Source organism: Erythrolamprus reginae, chromosome 1 (genome assembly GCF_031021105.1).
Source record: "Erythrolamprus reginae isolate rEryReg1 chromosome 1, rEryReg1.hap1, whole genome shotgun sequence".
NCBI classification, from domain to species: domain Eukaryota; kingdom Metazoa; phylum Chordata; class Lepidosauria; order Squamata; family Dipsadidae; genus Erythrolamprus; species Erythrolamprus reginae.
Window position 1 is genome coordinate 189,384,548 of NC_091950.1, and position 16,942 is coordinate 189,401,489.

The following is a 16,942-nucleotide window of genomic DNA, read 5'->3' on the forward strand; positions in this document are numbered from 1 at the left end:
TCTTAATGGTTGCAGGAAATTGCATGACTGTTCCTCTGTATGTCATTACAATTTTGCCCACATGTTTGGCAAAACAGTCAGATAATATTCTTTTATGAAAGCTTCCATCATAGCCACCAAGATATTGCTTTCTAAAGTTAGCCTTGTGAGTTGCTGAATCAACTGATTAACTATAACTATGACACCTATTCAACTGCTTTCTTATCATATTTCTCCCAGGAAACCACTCTATGGGGTGCTTCAGTATAATCAGAATATGATTGGACTGGAATCGTTACCTGATCCCACAGATACCTGGGAAATCATTGAGACGATTGGAAAAGGAACATATGGTAAAGTCTATAAAGTTACTAATAAGAAGGATGGCAGCTTGGCAGCCGTGAAGATTCTAGATCCTATTAATGTGAGTGAAGAACACAATTTAAAACAGTTAACAAGCTTTTTATACTATGAATACACAAGAGGCTGTGGAGCATCTATTTTGATTAGATAAAATGGAAACGTTTTGAAAGTGAACTTTAGTTATGTGATGCACACGATGATAGAAAACAAGGCAGTTATTTCAAAATTGCATTGAGTCCCAAATTAATTCAAACTTTTTAAAAAAAAAATTTTACCTATTCAATCCTGTTCAGTAGGGAAAATACAAGGCTGGAGTCCATTGATCTAATCTCATATTCTGTAATGCTTGCATTTTGGAATTTGATAAAGTTTTGGGTTTCTGAAAACTAAATCATATTGCTGCTTTTTTTTTTTTTGCTTTTTGTAAACTCAAATACATTTTTCGAATGCAAAGGGAAGGAAGGTTATCCGAGGACACCTAAGTTACTCAGCTTTCTGGGTGTATTGCAATAAAGAGCCATGCTTTATTCAAAGATGTCTATAAGGAAACGCCATCGCCTATCCCGTTTTATTGAGATATATTGTTTTGAAAATATTTTTCAAATATTTAGCTTTGTAAGATACTGGAAGTCTTTGCTTGAAATAAACGCAAGTTTGTAACCACGCTAAAAAAAAAAATTAATAATAATTTATTAGACTTGTATCCGCCCCTCTCCGAAGACTCGGGGCGGCTCACAACAGCAAAAACAGTACAGTACAAATCTAATAATTAAAAACTATGACTAAATCTTCTAACATTAAAAATCAATCAATACAATACAGTCACAACCACACATAACTCTTAATGGTCAGAAAAGGGGATACGTTAATTGCCCCATGCCTGGCGACATAGATAAATCTTTAGAGTCTTGTGGAAGGAGAGGAGGGCGGGGGCAGTTTGAATCTCTGGGGGGAATTGATTCCAGAGGGCCGGGGCTGCCACAGAGAAGGCTCTTCCCCTAGGCCCCGCCAGATGACATTGTTTAGTCGATGGGACCCGGAGAAGGCCAACTCTGTGGGACCTAATGGAATTCATGCAGCAGAAGGCGGTCCTGTAGGTATTCTGGTCCGATGCCATGTAGGGCCTTATAGGTCATCACCAACACTTTGTGAATTGTGTCCAGAAACTAATTGGCAACCGGTGCAGGTTGATGACACTATATAAGTAAAGCTTATAATCAAGCTGGAGATTTGTAAGAAGAACATAAAATGGTTCCATGGAGGTAAAAAGTTTATTTTATTTATTTATTAAATTTATATTACTGTATATACATTTATATAGGTTCAAGGCAAGTAAAAGTTAGCAAAATGTGACTGCAGTACAGAATGTAACAATTGTATTGAACAAAGAAGCTCAGAATTAAATCAGACTTTCCCTCTATTATTTGCCTGTAACAATACAGCCTGAATACTTTAATGCTCTAAACTTCTCACAAACTAACATGTTTTTATTATTGCTTGAATAACTCTTAACATTTTAAAATTTTGCAATATACTCCTAAAACTGTAGGAAGTTTTATAACTCTCCTTGAGTCGTTTGCTGGAAGATTGCACATGGCCTTTTCGGAAGAGTTGATAGTATCACTGGCGGAAACAAATTGGAGGGCTCTTTCTTCCTAGTTGATATTTATGACATGGGTGCTCTGTGTGTCTCCAACATAGGACATGGACGAGGAGATTGAAGCAGAGTATAACATCTTACAATTTCTTCCTAACCATCCCAATGTGGTTAAATTTTATGGAATGTTTTACAAGGCAGATCGGTATGTGGGTGGACAGCTCTGGCTTGTTCTTGAGGTAAGACATTTTACGTTGCTAAATCTTAACGAGAAAAAGTGTTGTGTTGTGGAAGTAGGCCTAAATGCATGTTTGTTTTTAGTGGGGATAGTTATGGTACTTCACTCCATCACAAAGGGGCTTTGTTTAGAACAGGGACCTCTAACCTTGGCAAACTTAAGACATGTAGACTTCAAAAAATGGGAGGTCACATCCAGTAATGGGCAGCCAAAATTTTTACCACCACACTGTGGATATGGCTTATTTTGTGGATGTGGTCAAGTGACTGGGTAGGAGTGGCATGAACGATCATCATCATTCAAGTGAACTGTTAAGTCCTCAACTTACAACCTCACCAGTGTTGCTGTCTGGGATAACAATTTGCTTTGCATTTCCCGTGCTCTCCTTCCTAGATCGCCCCCTGCCTCAGGCTGGGTTGCTAGACAAATGGGTGCTGATCAGCTGTTGAGAAAAGAGGGTGGAGGAAATGGACTCCCTGCAACTCCTGCTGGTGCTGGTCTTCCTGCTGCTTTCCGAGGAGGAGGATGGGAGGGGGGGATAGTCAGCTGGAGCTGGGCACATAACTTCATTTCCGCCGGTGGAACTGTGTTCCATCCCGTCCTGCCTGCTGCCCACCCCTGGTCACATCCACAGCCTTGGAGCAAGTGGTGTGTGCATTGTGGTTCTTTCCTTCTAAGCTAGAGGTCTCCAAACTTGGCAACTTTAAGACTTGTGGTCTTCAACTCCCAGAATTCCTCAGCTAGTGCAAAGCACTTCAACTCCCAAAATTCCTCAGCAAGCAACATATTCTAATATAGGACATATTAAAGGACATTTTGTTTTAAAAAATGGAGTGATAAATTATTATTAATAATGTCAAAAGAGACACCTGTTTCAATGGACAGATTGTGTCTAAAATATGTTATAGAAGAAGAAGAAATTAACCTAACAAGATTAAGACTAAACTGAAAGTAGATTTACAAGTGACAGATATAAGAAAGATATGGAAAAATATATTATACTACATACATAAATCCAGATAAAGTTTTCATAATTGAAAAGAATATACAGAAGACAACAATCAAAAAAATGAAAAGAAATCAAGTTTAGGATAGGATATGACTGGACTAAAGATTGTTAGAAATAAAAGGAAAGAATACAATATTGGTTTATTTGATCAAGGTTTAAAATGATATATCTGGTAACCTTTAATGGACTTTTGCTGAAATTATGATGCTTTATGGATTTGCTATTGATTGATTTGATTGATTGATTGATTTTGTCCATTATACAATGAAGGTTATATTGGGTATACATATAGTAAATACATAATGAAGGTTATAGAGGATATAATCATAGAAAAATATATCTAAGAAAGAATAGAAGAAATAGGAATAAAATATATCAATTAAAGAATAGAAGAAATATAAGAAAAGAAGAATGGTATAGGAGATATAGGAGAGGAATAGGACAGGGGACGGAAGGCACTCTAGTGCACTTATGCACGCCCCTTACTGACCTCTTAGGAATCTGGAAGGGTCAATTGTGGACAATCCAAGGGTAAAGTGTTGGGGGTTTGGGGATGACACTATGGAGTCCGGTAATGAGTTCCACGCTTCATCAACTCGGTTACTGAAGTCGTATTTTTTACAGTCAAGTTTGGAGCGGTTAATATTAAGTTTAAATCTGTTGTGTGTTCTTGTGTTGTTGTGGTTGAAGCTGAAGTAGTCGCCGACAGGCAGGATGTTGCAGCATATAATCTTGAAGGTGAAAAACCACTTTTTAATGTATTTATTTTATTTTATTTACTACATCTTTACTTTTGTTTTCTTTTTTATTTCTTTTATTTCTTTTCTATATCTTCTACCCTTTCTTTTGTCCTTTCTTTTTCTTTTAATTTATATTACTTTTTGGTATTATAATCTTTAATAATAATTTTATTAAAAATATTAAAATCTCCTCATTTCTATTTTAGACTGTAAAGGGGGAAATACTGAATTAATTCTTCAAACTGCATTTTTTAAAAAAAATCTCAGTTGTCTTTGAAAATGAAACAACAATGAAACAGAATATTGTATTGCATTGTCTTCTGAATGTTTTAGAAGTCAAAAACAATTGGCCCCTGTTGGAAAATAGATGTAAAATGTTAGCATAGCTATCCTTGCTGTATAGTCTGTATATCAGGATTTGCAGTATTATCTGTGGGCAGCAAGTGTTATTTTTCCCACTTTTATTCCTTTTCATTGAAGCTTTCATTGCTTTCTTTGGTGAAACCATATATTCTTTCCAATGTGAACTTAATAAGATGAACCTATATGGGCACAGATAAAATTGCACTGTAAATGTCCTTAATTGTCCCCAGGGAATCATAATTCTGCCAGGATTATAAATCACCAGCAATATTTTCCACGCTCCTGGTCTTTTTAAACACCTGGATCCATCATAACTGAAGGCCTATTAGCTAAACCAGACTGCTGCAACGTTGTGCCCTTGAGAAAAGTTGGGCTGAAATTGCCATCTCTTTTTGGCTAGTTTGAACCAATCATAATCTAACTGGGGTTAGTGGAGAATGCATTTCAACACATCTGGAAGAAACCATATTTCAGTTGGGAGGACAAACTCAAACTAGATAGAAGTCAGAAGAAAATTGGGTCCCTCAAACTGGGTCTGACTCTTGGTCAATTAAGAAGGGCACCTCTATTTGTTACCCCCTTCTCCTCAGTTGGTCTTTTCATTTTGTAACCCTGGAGTTTCCTGCTTGTCTTCCTTCCAATATTAACCATTTACTGTCTCTTCTAAAAGCAAGTAAAATCTAATAAAGTCTTCACCACATTGCTAATAATGTCTTAGCAGCTGGCCAGAGTTCCAAGAATAGGTAAACACAACAGTAATTAATAGATTGTAACAGAATTCCTTATAGTAGACTTACAGAGATTATCTGGAAGCCCGGAGAGGGGCGGCATACAAATCTAATAAATAGATAGATAGATAGATAGATAGATAGATAGATGATAGATAGAATGGATAGATAGATAGATAGATAGATAGATAGATAGATAAACAATGTAGACAAGAATGTGGTTCTTTTAAAATCACAAGCTGGAGACAAAAGATACAGCAAGAGTCAAAATGGCATTGTTCTCTGCACCAATGCATCATGTGACTCTGCCTTAAATAATCTCAGAGTGTGGCCCAGTAGCCAGCAGTGCTACTCATAAGTAAGCCTCCTCCTGAGTAACCACTATTGCCTCCCATAGGCCTTGTGAGTTCTAGAATCAAGAAGAGGCTTCTCTTCTCCTCCTGAGTCACTCATCTCAGGAGGTGCAGAAGGCCCTAGTTGCTCTTCAGCCTCTGACAACATATCCTCTTTGCTCTCAGGCTCAGGCGCCAGGAACACAAGTTCACTTCTACCGTGCCTCAACTGTCTCTGCGTCCTCTGGATCCATTGCTAATTGTGCACAACAGATGTATAGTTAATGATCTTTTGTCCTGCTGTGAAGAAATGTTCCTTCTTTTAGAATAGGCAACTGTCATGGTCTAAAATCAAGATAGGTACAGGTAGTCCTTGACAGTTCATATAGTGACCATTCAAGGTTATAACGGTGCAGAAAAATGTGACTTATAACTGGTTTTCACCTTATGACCATTGCAGCATCCCCATGGTCACATGATCAAAATTCAGATGCTTGGCAACTGAATCACATTTATGATGGTTGCAGTGTCCCAGGGTCTTGTGATCATCTTTTGTAACCTTCTGATAGCCGAGGTCAACGGGGAAGTTGGATTCACTTAACAACCAGGGCAACAAAGGTCATAAACTCACTTAACAAATGTCTCCTCCACAGGAATCCTGGGCTCAATTGTGGACTTAATTCAAGCACAACTTGTATTATTCTGGTGCCTAGGGGTTGCATGTAGTGTTTCAAAACTAGTTTGTTCCCCAGAATGATGCAACCTGCATAGAAAGGTTGCATGGTATCCTCCATCCAACATAAAGGTTTGTCATGAATCCAGTAGTAAGTAGATGCTCAGAGGAGCTTTGAAGAAATATACTGTATGTTTTAATTTAAGCCAACACCTACATTGAATGTGGGCCCCACCCCTTTGTTAAAGGTGCAAGAATCTCATCAAGTGGAGACAAGTTGTATATGTTCTGTCTAGACCAGTAATGGCGAACCTATGGCACGGGTGCCATAGGTGGCACACAGAGCCATATCTGCTGGCACGTGAACTGTTGCTCTAGCTCAGCTCCAACATGCATGTGTGTGCTGGCCAGATGATTTTGGGCTATTGCAGAGGCTCTGGGAGAGCATTTTTGGCTTCTAGAGAGTATTGGGGTGGTGGTGTTACCTTTCCACAGCTCCAGGGAATCATTTGGAGTCTGGGGAGGGTGAAACACGAACCTACTGGGCCCACCAGAAGTTAGGAAACAGGCCATTTCTGGTTTCCAGAGGGACTCGGGGGGGAGGGGGGGGAAGCCGGGGTGGCACAGCAAGTAGAGTGCTATACTGCTGGCAACTGAAGCTGATTGTAGATCTGTAGGTCAGCGGTTCAAATCTCATCACCGGCTCAAGGTTGACTCAGCCTTCCATCCTTCCGAGGTGGGTAAAATGAGGACCTGAATTGTGGGGGCAATAGGCTGGCTCTGTTAAAAAGTGCTATTGCTAACACGTTGTAAACAGCCCTGAGTCTAAGGAGAAGGGCGGCATAAAAATTGAATGAATGAATGAATAAATGAATGAATGAATGAATGAATGAATAAATAAATAAATAAGCAAGCTGTTTTCACCCACCCCAGGCATTTAATTATGGATGTGGGCACTCACACATGCACAATAGTGCACATGCGTGCTCTTTCGGCACCCGAGGGAAGAAAGGTTCATCATCACTGGTCTAGACCACCCACCTATCAGAATAAAAAGTCTACACACTCACAGGATAATACTTAAAAGGTATATTGATTACAAAACATTCAGGTTAAAAAACTGGTTAAATAGTTCCAAATTTAATTTAGTTCATTCTGACAGTATTATCAGCTAAATTTCCTCTAAGATAAAAACAGGTCCCGGACTGGAAGCCAAAGCTCAATTAGGGGAATTCCTTTGAAGTGATTCTGTCAGTCAAACAGACTTACAGTTCTCCATGGTTCTTTCAGATGATGAGATTACATGACGATGAGCTTACATGGGTTAGTGATCTGCAAGCAAAGTGTTTCTTGAACTCCGGAGCTCCCACACGGCCATGATTTTTACGAACATGGTTCACCATGCCCACTTATCCCCATACTGTCCCTTATATAGTGACAAGGCATGACCAAGTGTTCCCTAGAGCTACTAATGCCAAGACCCCATTCTTTTCAAATACTCTTTTTTGGACATAGATCTTCTAACTCTGGTGTCTAACAAGGGCTCATCCACTAATTCATCTTCCTCCTCTGACTCACTCAATACCATAACTGGGGGTGCTACAGTCTCTACTTGATCCTCAGTCTCTAACTCCCCCTCACTTTCCCTTTCAGACTCAGGTGACAAGAACACTGGCCTAGGTAGGGGTGGGCTGCTGCCGGAACGGAATTGCGCGCAGCTCCACGGCTCTGTAATGCGAGTATGGGATTGAGCACAATTATGCTTCATGCACCTGGGCAGGTAGCAAAATTGCACACAGGAGGACACATGCGGATGCGTTTCGGTGAGTTTTTTTTGATTTCCCGCATGCTGGGAAGCAAAAAATCTCACTGAAATGTGCTCACATGCATATCCCTGTGTGCAATTTTGCTTTTTGCCCAGGTGCAGGAAGCATAATTGCGCATAATCCCGCATTTGTATTCCAAAGATGCGGAGCTTCACACAATTAGTCATTCTGGCAGCAGCTCACCTCTGGACCTAGGGTACCAATATGCATCAGCCTCCTGGTCCTTGAAATCCATGACCAGCTGAGCCAGACGTGGACCAGTCACAACAGTATACTTCTGGCTTACGGCATTAGCACTTTTTACCGCTAGTATGCTTCTAGTGAACAGAATGCAGAAAAACAAATAGATTGTGGATAAAAATATCATTGTGGGAGTGATGTGGGTGATTAATGATATAGAAAAGTACATTTAGAAAGGTTTTAATCTCCCCCCCTCCCGTTTCTTTAAATACATGGTATACAAGTAATGTGAACATGTTTGCAAAAGGTTGCTTTTCTCTTGATCTGAAAAGTTCTTTCTTAGCTCTTGGCAGAATAGACATCAGGACTGAGCATAGAGAGATATGGGTGCTCTCCATCTCATATTGCCTGCTAGCAGAAGCACTGATAGAGCGAACATTTCAAATGACTCCCATTTGTGGCTTCCCAGTTATCAAATGCATCACATATCGAAGAGAAAAAACAGAGACATCTTATTCTTTCTTTTTGCATCCAAAAAGTTTTGAAAAACACAGATTCATAAAGACAACACCAGTTATTGTGACTGTACAGATCTGATAGGTTTTTAAGCCATTGAAAATAAAAACAATGTATTAAAAAAGCATCCTGAATTAATTGTGAAAAGTACATGCAGAATATCTTGGGTTCAACCTCTGGTATCATAGCTAAGGGAAAGTAGCAATAGTTTTAGCAATAGCACTTGCATACCACGTCATAGTGCACAATACAGCCTATTGCCCCCATCTGAGTCCTCATTTTACTGATCTTGGAAAAATGGAATGCTGAGTCAACTTTGAGCCAGTCAGGATCGAACTCTTGCTGTATGGTCAGAGTCAGCCTGCAATATTGCGTCCTAACCACTGCGCCAATATATATTTACCACCAGTAAATAGAAGAAAACTAAAATGTTTTCTTGTGGCCTTTCAGCCATATGAATTCACATAGACAATACTGAATTAGATGTGCTTGGTCTACTACAATCTTGTGTGTCCATTATTTTTTTATTGTCAATGTTTTTATTTCTTTTGATTTTAAATTAAGGCCTGTTAGCAGATGACAATAATATCTATTAATCCAAGATAATCACAAAAAAGAAAAGAAAAGAAAAACAAATAAATATCAGTTATATTTAGCTAGAAAGCCATACAAGAAACTGCCTTATATCCATATCATAGCTTATTGGAGCTTCTGTGCTAAGACTCCCTCTTGAATTGTGGTGACTAGGAAAAGCCTAGAACTGCCTTCTCTGATCACTGGCACAGCCTCTCTAGCTTTCAGTAGAATAATGGGAATTGTAGTCTAATAATATATTTAATATATCTTGAAGACACTGATTTGGAGAAAACTTGCCTAAAAATAAACACAGATTTAATTTTCCTTCTTGTCCATGCAAGAAAATGTAATCAGCACATTTGTATGCCTTCACAATAAAGCTGCCCAGTGGTGGCTTCCTCCTGGTTCGGACTGGTTCCCCTGAACTGGTAGTGATGCACTGGTGATGTTATGATGATGTCACTGAAGTGGTCCATGGGACCCACCATCTTCCCCCCCCAAAAGATAATTTCTTTTGAATTCCCCCCCCTTCTCAACATGTGCAAAAGCCGAGTTCCAGCACTGTGCATTTGGGTGCTATCCTTTTTGGGGCTTTTTTTGGTGTGTGTGTGTTGGGTTGTATTTTTCATTACTGCACATGCACACGTGTGCAAAGGGCATGCGCAACTATGAGGCACACCCATGAGGGGCACCCACAAGGCGTGAAAGGGAGCGAACCTGCAGCAAGGTACCTGCCACTCCGAGTCTCCGGAGAGGGGTGGCATACAAATCTAATGAATGAATGAATGAATGAATGAATGAATGAATGAATGAATGAATGAATGAATGGTAAGTTGGAACTCACCCCTGAAGATATCATGTTGGAAATCCAAAAGTGTCTAGAATAGATCTTGGCTATTATTTGGAAATACCTTCTGTGAATGTTTGTAATGACTGATTTCCATTACTGTGTTTTCTGTGCAAGTAGTTGCTCACCTGTAGGGATTATGATCTAGACATGCTTGTTGAGTAACAGAGGCCTTGTTTCATTTCCCTTGTTCCTCTTCTGTCCCCTTGACAGCTATGTAATGGAGGCTCGGTCACAGAACTTGTCAAAGGCCTACTGAAGAGTGGGCAAAAGTTGGATGAAGCAATAATCTCATACATCTTAAGAGGTGCCCTTCTGGTAAGGATACATATTTTATTTCTAATGACAAAATAGGATGGAATTTAGCCATTCTGACACACTGTCCAGGTAAAAGGGGGAAATTGTTGTCTGTTTTCTGCAGTAAGTGATTGTGTTGAGAGACTGTGATATGGTAGACAGAAGTTCCTACAGTGCAAGGACAGATTTTTTTCCCCTGTTAGGGACATTATATAAATATATAAGTAAAAACTTTCTCTCTCTCTCTCTTTTTTCTTATTATGGATACTTAGGGTCTTCAACATTTGCACAACAACCGCATCATTCATCGTGACGTCAAGGGGAACAACATTCTCCTGACAACAGAGGGAGGAGTCAAGCTTGTTGACTTTGGTAATCCTTCCTTCCTTCCTTCCTTCCTTCCTTCCTTCCTTCCTTCCTTCCTTCCTTCCTTGTCCAGAAAATGAATAGTTTTGTGCAAATGAAAAAAAGAATATTGCTCTCAGTTAGCCTTCAAAACATGTATACCCTCTTATCTGAAAACTAAAATGGTACTCTGGGCCTAAAACAGGGGTGAGATCCAGCAGGTTCTGACAGGTTATGGAGAACTGGTAGCAGAAATTTTGAGTAGTTCAGAGAACTGGCAGGGGTGGGTTCTAACTTACCTGACCCTCGTGTCACTTCCTCCCGCCCCATGTGGGTGCAAGTGTGTTGCACGTTGCATGGGTCCGCATGCACAGTGACAAAAACCTGGCTTCTGCACATGCACAGAAGCAAATAACAAAACAAAAAACAAAACCAAGATGGCGATGCCACAGGTGAGAGAGCTGGTTTGGGGGCATGGCCAGCTGGCAATAGCTCCCAGTTTGGTGAGCGGGGGGGGGGGGGGAATTCCTGCTACAGGTTCCATAGAATCAGTCCAACCTGAGAGAAACCCACCTCTGCATCTCTGGCAGGCCCCAGATTGGGGTGGGAATGGGGATTTTGCAGTATCCTTCTCCTGGAGTGGGGTTGGAATAGAGATTTTGTACTATCCTTTCCCTGCCACACCCGCCAAGCCACGCCCACCAAGCCACACCCACAGAGCCTGTAGTAAAAAAAATACTCCTTTTAAAGTAGAATTTGGACAAACACTTGGACTAAAGCAACAGCTTCATTACTAACCTCTTTAACAGCTGTTGTAATCATAAATTCATAGGCACTGAAATTTGGAATGGAATATTGCTGAAGAGTGATATTTTAGCCTAATTGGGTGCCGAATAAAACCTTATTCTTCCTCTATAAAAAGCAGCAAAATCCAGGCTGAATAAGCAAGTTGCAGGATCCATGACCATGTGGAAATACAACATGAAGAAAACCTATAGCTAACTTCCATATAAGGAAATATATGCCTTACTCTCAATCACCAGTAAACACACAATCCAGGAAAAGGCAAAGAATGGAGCTTCCGTTAATTACCTATAGGGAAGCCACAAGGGAAGCCTTATATGATGCATGAGTGAATGGTAGTAGGGGGATGGCTTAATGTATGTGGCGTTCGCGAATTGGTTATTCTGTACCACATGTCAGGAAAAGTGAAATACAATAAAAGGAGCGATCTTGATTTAACAGAGGTCGTCTCATTGAGAAAACTTTCTCTCTGTTGCTTCATTCTGATGTGGCAATCACGGCACCCTGTGCCTTCCCAGAGGTCGACCCACTGAAGGAGGGCTGCATGCCTTCAACAGCAAATGGTAGAAATCACTATTCATCTGGTGCCATGTTCTTAGGGTAATAATTAGCACTAGCTGCTAGAATGAGCTGTAGGAAATCGGCATCAGTGCCAAAAGAAACAATGTTGTTCAGGGGGAAAAAAGGCTAGAAAGAGAATAACATTGGTAAACTTAAGGTTTTTTTCTGTGTTTTGCACATAATTGCCTTGTTGCATTTCCACAGAGGAACACAAGATCAAAATGAAGCAAGAGTGGGAAGGTGTTTGTGAAATTAGCTATACTTTATTTAGAGAGTGGAGTGTATAAAAGAAGTCATGGGGTTGGGAGTGGTTACTGCCTGGTGTTTGTGTGTGTGTGATATACATATTTATAGCACTTCAACTGTACAAATAGTCATTTATTTCAACCCTGCTGTTCTGTTCGAAAAAAGTTACAAATCTTCTGTTCGGGTCACATACGACCCGGACCGAAAACTCTTCATTTGAAGTGCTTATGTTTGGTCAATTTGAAAACTTTTTTCACTTGGAAAGTAGTCTGAACATTTCTGCACACAATGATATGAAAATTGAAATGAAAAAAGTAAATCTTATTGGTTTATTTTGCAGATATAATGCACGCCCCCCCCCCCCGTTTTTGTAAATTTTTTTCAATTTAGTTTTGCTTGCAAAATCCATTCTATTTTACTAAAGTTGGTGTGGGATTGGTAGCTTGAACATTTCTGAACATAATGATATGAAAATTGAACTGGAAAAATTGATGCATATTGGTTTATTTTGTTGATGAAATGCATGCCCCCCCGTTTTTTTGAAATAGTCTTCACTTTATGGACAGTTTTGCTAGCAAAATACATTCTATTTTACTAAAGTTGGTGTGGGATTTGTAGCTTGAACATTTCTGAACATAATGATATGAAAATTGAACTGGAAAAATTGAGGCATATTGGTTTATTTTGCACATAAATGGGCCCCCATGCTTATACTCAAATAGGCTTATACTCGAGTAGGCTTATACTCGAGTACAAGACAATATGGTTTTATATTCAAAAATAAACCAATAAGAATCATTTTTTTCAGTTCAGCCTTAAAAAATAGAAATTGACACGAAATTCAGAAAGGATGGGGGGAGGGGCTTTTTGATCAAAATAAAAATATAAGTCTCAATTTTTCCAGTTCAATTTTCATATCATTATGTTCATAAATGTTCAAACTAGTTTTCCAGTTGAAAAGGTATCAAGTACCTAAAAAAAATCATTTTGGTCTGGGTCTATATGACCCGAACAGAGTAAACGTGACTTTTTTTTTGCCCAGAAAAAACATTTTTCCCCCACCCCCACAAATATTTTTTTGATGATCAGCATTGTTAAATTGAGTAAATTAATGCCTAAGATTTTAAAGAATATTTCGGATTTGGAGCATAAAAAAATAAAAAGTGAAAATGGATGCAAGCAGCCGAGGGGGGGGGGAGGCCTTATTTCTGATGTTAAAAAACCAATAAGAATCATTTTTTTCAGTTCCTTTATATTTTTCTTATATTCAGAAATGTTCAAGCTACCAATCCCACACTAACTTTAGTAAAATAGAATGGATTTTGCAAGCAAAACTATCCATAAATTGAAAAAAAATCACAAAAACGGGGGGGGGGCATGCATTATATCCGCAAAATAAACCAATAAGATTTACTTTTTTCATTTCAATTTTCATATCATTGTGTGCAGAAATGTTCAGACTACTTTCCAAGTGAAAAAAGTTTTCAAATTGACCAAACATAAGCACTTCAAATGAAGAGTTTTCGGTCCGGGTCGTATGCAGTGTTCCCTCTAATTTTTTTTGGGGTGGGCGGAAAAGTATAGTGTCTGACCGGCAGTCCCTTTGGGACTGGGCGGCAAAAAAATAATAAACAAACAAGCAAGCAAGCAAGCAAGCAAGCAAGCAAGCAAGCAAGCAAGCAAGCAAGCAAGCAAGCAAGCAAGCAAGCAAGCAAGCAAGCAAGCAAGCAAGCTAGCAAGCTAGCAAGCAAGCAAGCAAGCAAGCAAATAAATAAAAAACCCACCCTGTTTTGCCTGAAAGAATTTCAAAATAAAATACTGTACTGTGTGTCTATAACAGTGAGCTCATAATAGGGCAACTCTATCAATATCAAAATGCCACTTAAATAGTTGAGCTAGTTTCAAACTAGATTTTGATTTTCTTTCTCTCTTCCTTACTCCCATTCTTTTTCTTTCTCTTTTCCTTCCTCTCTTTTTTCTATCTGTTTCTCTCTCTTCCTCTCTTCCTCTCTCTCTCCTTCCCTCTCACTCTTTCCCTCTCGGCTTCTGGGCAGGTTTGGAAAACTCTGAGTTGATGATGATTTTTAAGTGAGCGATTGCTCACTGCTCAGCTTAGAGGGAACTATGGTCGTATGTGACCCGAACAGAAGATTTGTAACTTTTTTTGCCCAGCAAAAACTAAGCCCCCCACCCCCCAAAAAAAATTGTCATAGAGAGAACCCCTGAAATGATGAAAAGTCATGAAATTTCAAGTTTCAGATATGCAGGGAAAATGTTTTACAGGGGACTCAAACTTGGTTTCGGGTCACATACGACCCGAACAGAACAGCAGGGTTAAATTTGTGTGCTTTGCAAAACCAATGCTTAAATTGAAATTATATGCAATGTTCATTTTACGATCATCAGTTAAGTCCACATCTAAAACCAGCAGTCTTTTAGATTTCAGCATGTGTGTGGGGAGTGGATGGACAGAGGGAAATTGATCTGATCTATTTTCCCTTCTCAGTTTTTGTCCTCAGAGGATGTGGGGATTTGCGGTTTGCTGAAAGTTATGAAAGCTTCTATTGCCCTTTCAAAACTGGTGAAAAATTGTTTAAGTCTGTTTTTAAAAAAAATCTCACATACAGTAACCTCTAGCCTTAGAGAAATGTTTGGAATATGTAATATGAACTTTATTAGTACACAGCAAAGCACATAGCCATTAAAAAAAAATCAACTAACCAAGGGTAAATGAGAGAAAATCACTTGCAAATTTCTCCAGCAGAATTTGAAATTGATCTGCCAATCATCTTCACTCCTAGTGACCTTGGAAAGGTGATGAATCAGCATGCCAATCATTCTTCTCTTTCAACTGATCGATAGGAATCTGTCAAACAAAATATCCAAACCACAGTATCTACCAGTGAGGCAAGTACAGTACTGTACGCACACTGGATAATTTTTTCTAAAAAAAAATCCCCTTCCTTTTACACACACACAAACGCAAACGCACACACGCACACACAGAATAACAGAATTGGAAGAAACCTTGGAGGTCCTTTATTTCAACCTCCTACTCAGAGAGACACGATAGAGACGCGGTGGTGCAGTGGTTAGAGAGCAGTACTGCAAGCTACTTCTGCTGATTACCGGCTGCCTGCAGTTTGGCAGATCGAATTTCAGTAGGCTCAAGGTTGACTCAGCCTTCCATCCTTCCAAGGTCGGTAAAATGAGGACCCAGATTGTTGGGGACAGTATACTTACTCTCTGTAAACCGCTTAGAGAGGGCTGTAAAGCACTGTGAAGCAGTATATAAGTGTAAATGCTAATACCATTTTATACAATGGTTGTCCAGTTCTTAAAAGACTCCAGTTTTGGACCACCCACAAATTTTAAAGGCAAATTGTCCCACTAGTTGAGTGTTCTCACTGTCAGGAAATTTCTTCTTAGTTCTAGGTTCTTCTCTCTTTGTTCAGTTTCCATCCCTTGCTTCTTCTCTTGCCCCCTAGTGCTTTGGAAAATAGGTTGACACCCCCCATCTTCTTTAAGGCTGCCTCTAAAATAATAATAATAATAATAATAATAATAATAATAATAATAATAATAATATCTAAAAATCGAGCTGCAACGACTCTGGCATAAGCCAGTGAAAGTGGTCCCAGTGGTACTTGGCACGCTGGGTGCAGTACCAAAGGATCTCAGCGGACATTTGAAAACCATCGGAATTGACAAAATCTCCATCTGTCAATTGCAAAAGGCTGCTTTACTGGGAACGGCAAACATAATTCGCCGCTACATCATGCAGTCCTAGGTGCTTGGGAAGTGCCCGACTGGTGATGAAATACGAAATCCAGCATAGTGATCTTGTTTGCTGTGTTGTACTGAAATGAAATAATAATAATAATAATAATAATAATAATAATAATAATAATAATAATAATTTATTAGATTTGTATGCCGCCCCTCTCTGAAGTCTATTGGAACACTGCTATAGTGTCCTCACTAAACTGGACCAATAGTGGAATTCAATTTTTTTTTACTACTGGTTCTGTGGGCTTATCTTGGTGGACATGGCATGGCATGGCTTGGTAGACGTGGCTTGGTGGGTGTGGCAGGGGAAGGATACTGCAAAATCTCCATTCCCACCCACTCCAGGGGAAGGTTACTGCAAAATCCCCATTTCCTACCAATCAGCTGGGACTCGGGAGGCAGCGAATAGATGGGGGTCAGAGGTGGTATTTACCAGTTTTCTGAATTACTCAAAATTTCTGCTACTGGTTCTCCAGAACTGGTCAGAACCTGCTGAAACCTACCTCTGAACTGAACATACCCAATACTTCAAATATTTTAGCCTTCATCCCTCCAATCATCTTTGCTGCTCTTCTATGCACTCTTTCCAAAGTCTCAACATCTTTTTAAATATTGTGATGACCGAAAGTACAGACAGGAAATGACACCCTCTTCTGTAAAACTAAGCTGAAGCTGCCTGATTATCAAGTATCAAGCCATCATTCATCCTATAGTGAAGATCCCTTTGAAGGTTGTCATCAGTTTTGCAGCTAGGCACTAAGTTGTTCCTGCATTTGGAGCTTAAATGAGAGAAGTCTAACTTCTTTTAGACCACTTTTTAGGCTAGAAGGACTTGAATGCATCGCAAGGGCACTTGCACAACCCTGCTGTTATCTAATTCACTGCAGTAACTGGGTCGACTCATCCCCAACTTCAAGCAAAAGAGAAAGAAAA

General features: G+C 39.5%; 1 protein-coding gene across 1 annotated transcript in view; it reads left to right on the top strand.

Moving 5' to 3' along the window:
• Positions 1-256: 256 nt before the first annotated feature.
• MYO3B (myosin IIIB) overlaps positions 257-16,942 on the top strand; it is a 133,931-nt gene continuing 117,245 nt past the window's right edge. The window contains exons 1-4 of the mRNA XM_070754928.1: positions 257-403; positions 2,044-2,178; positions 10,181-10,285; positions 10,537-10,636. Of these exons, the coding sequence (XP_070611029.1) occupies positions 257-403; positions 2,044-2,178; positions 10,181-10,285; positions 10,537-10,636 (487 nt within the window). The remainder of the gene's footprint in view (positions 404-2,043; positions 2,179-10,180; positions 10,286-10,536; positions 10,637-16,942) is intronic.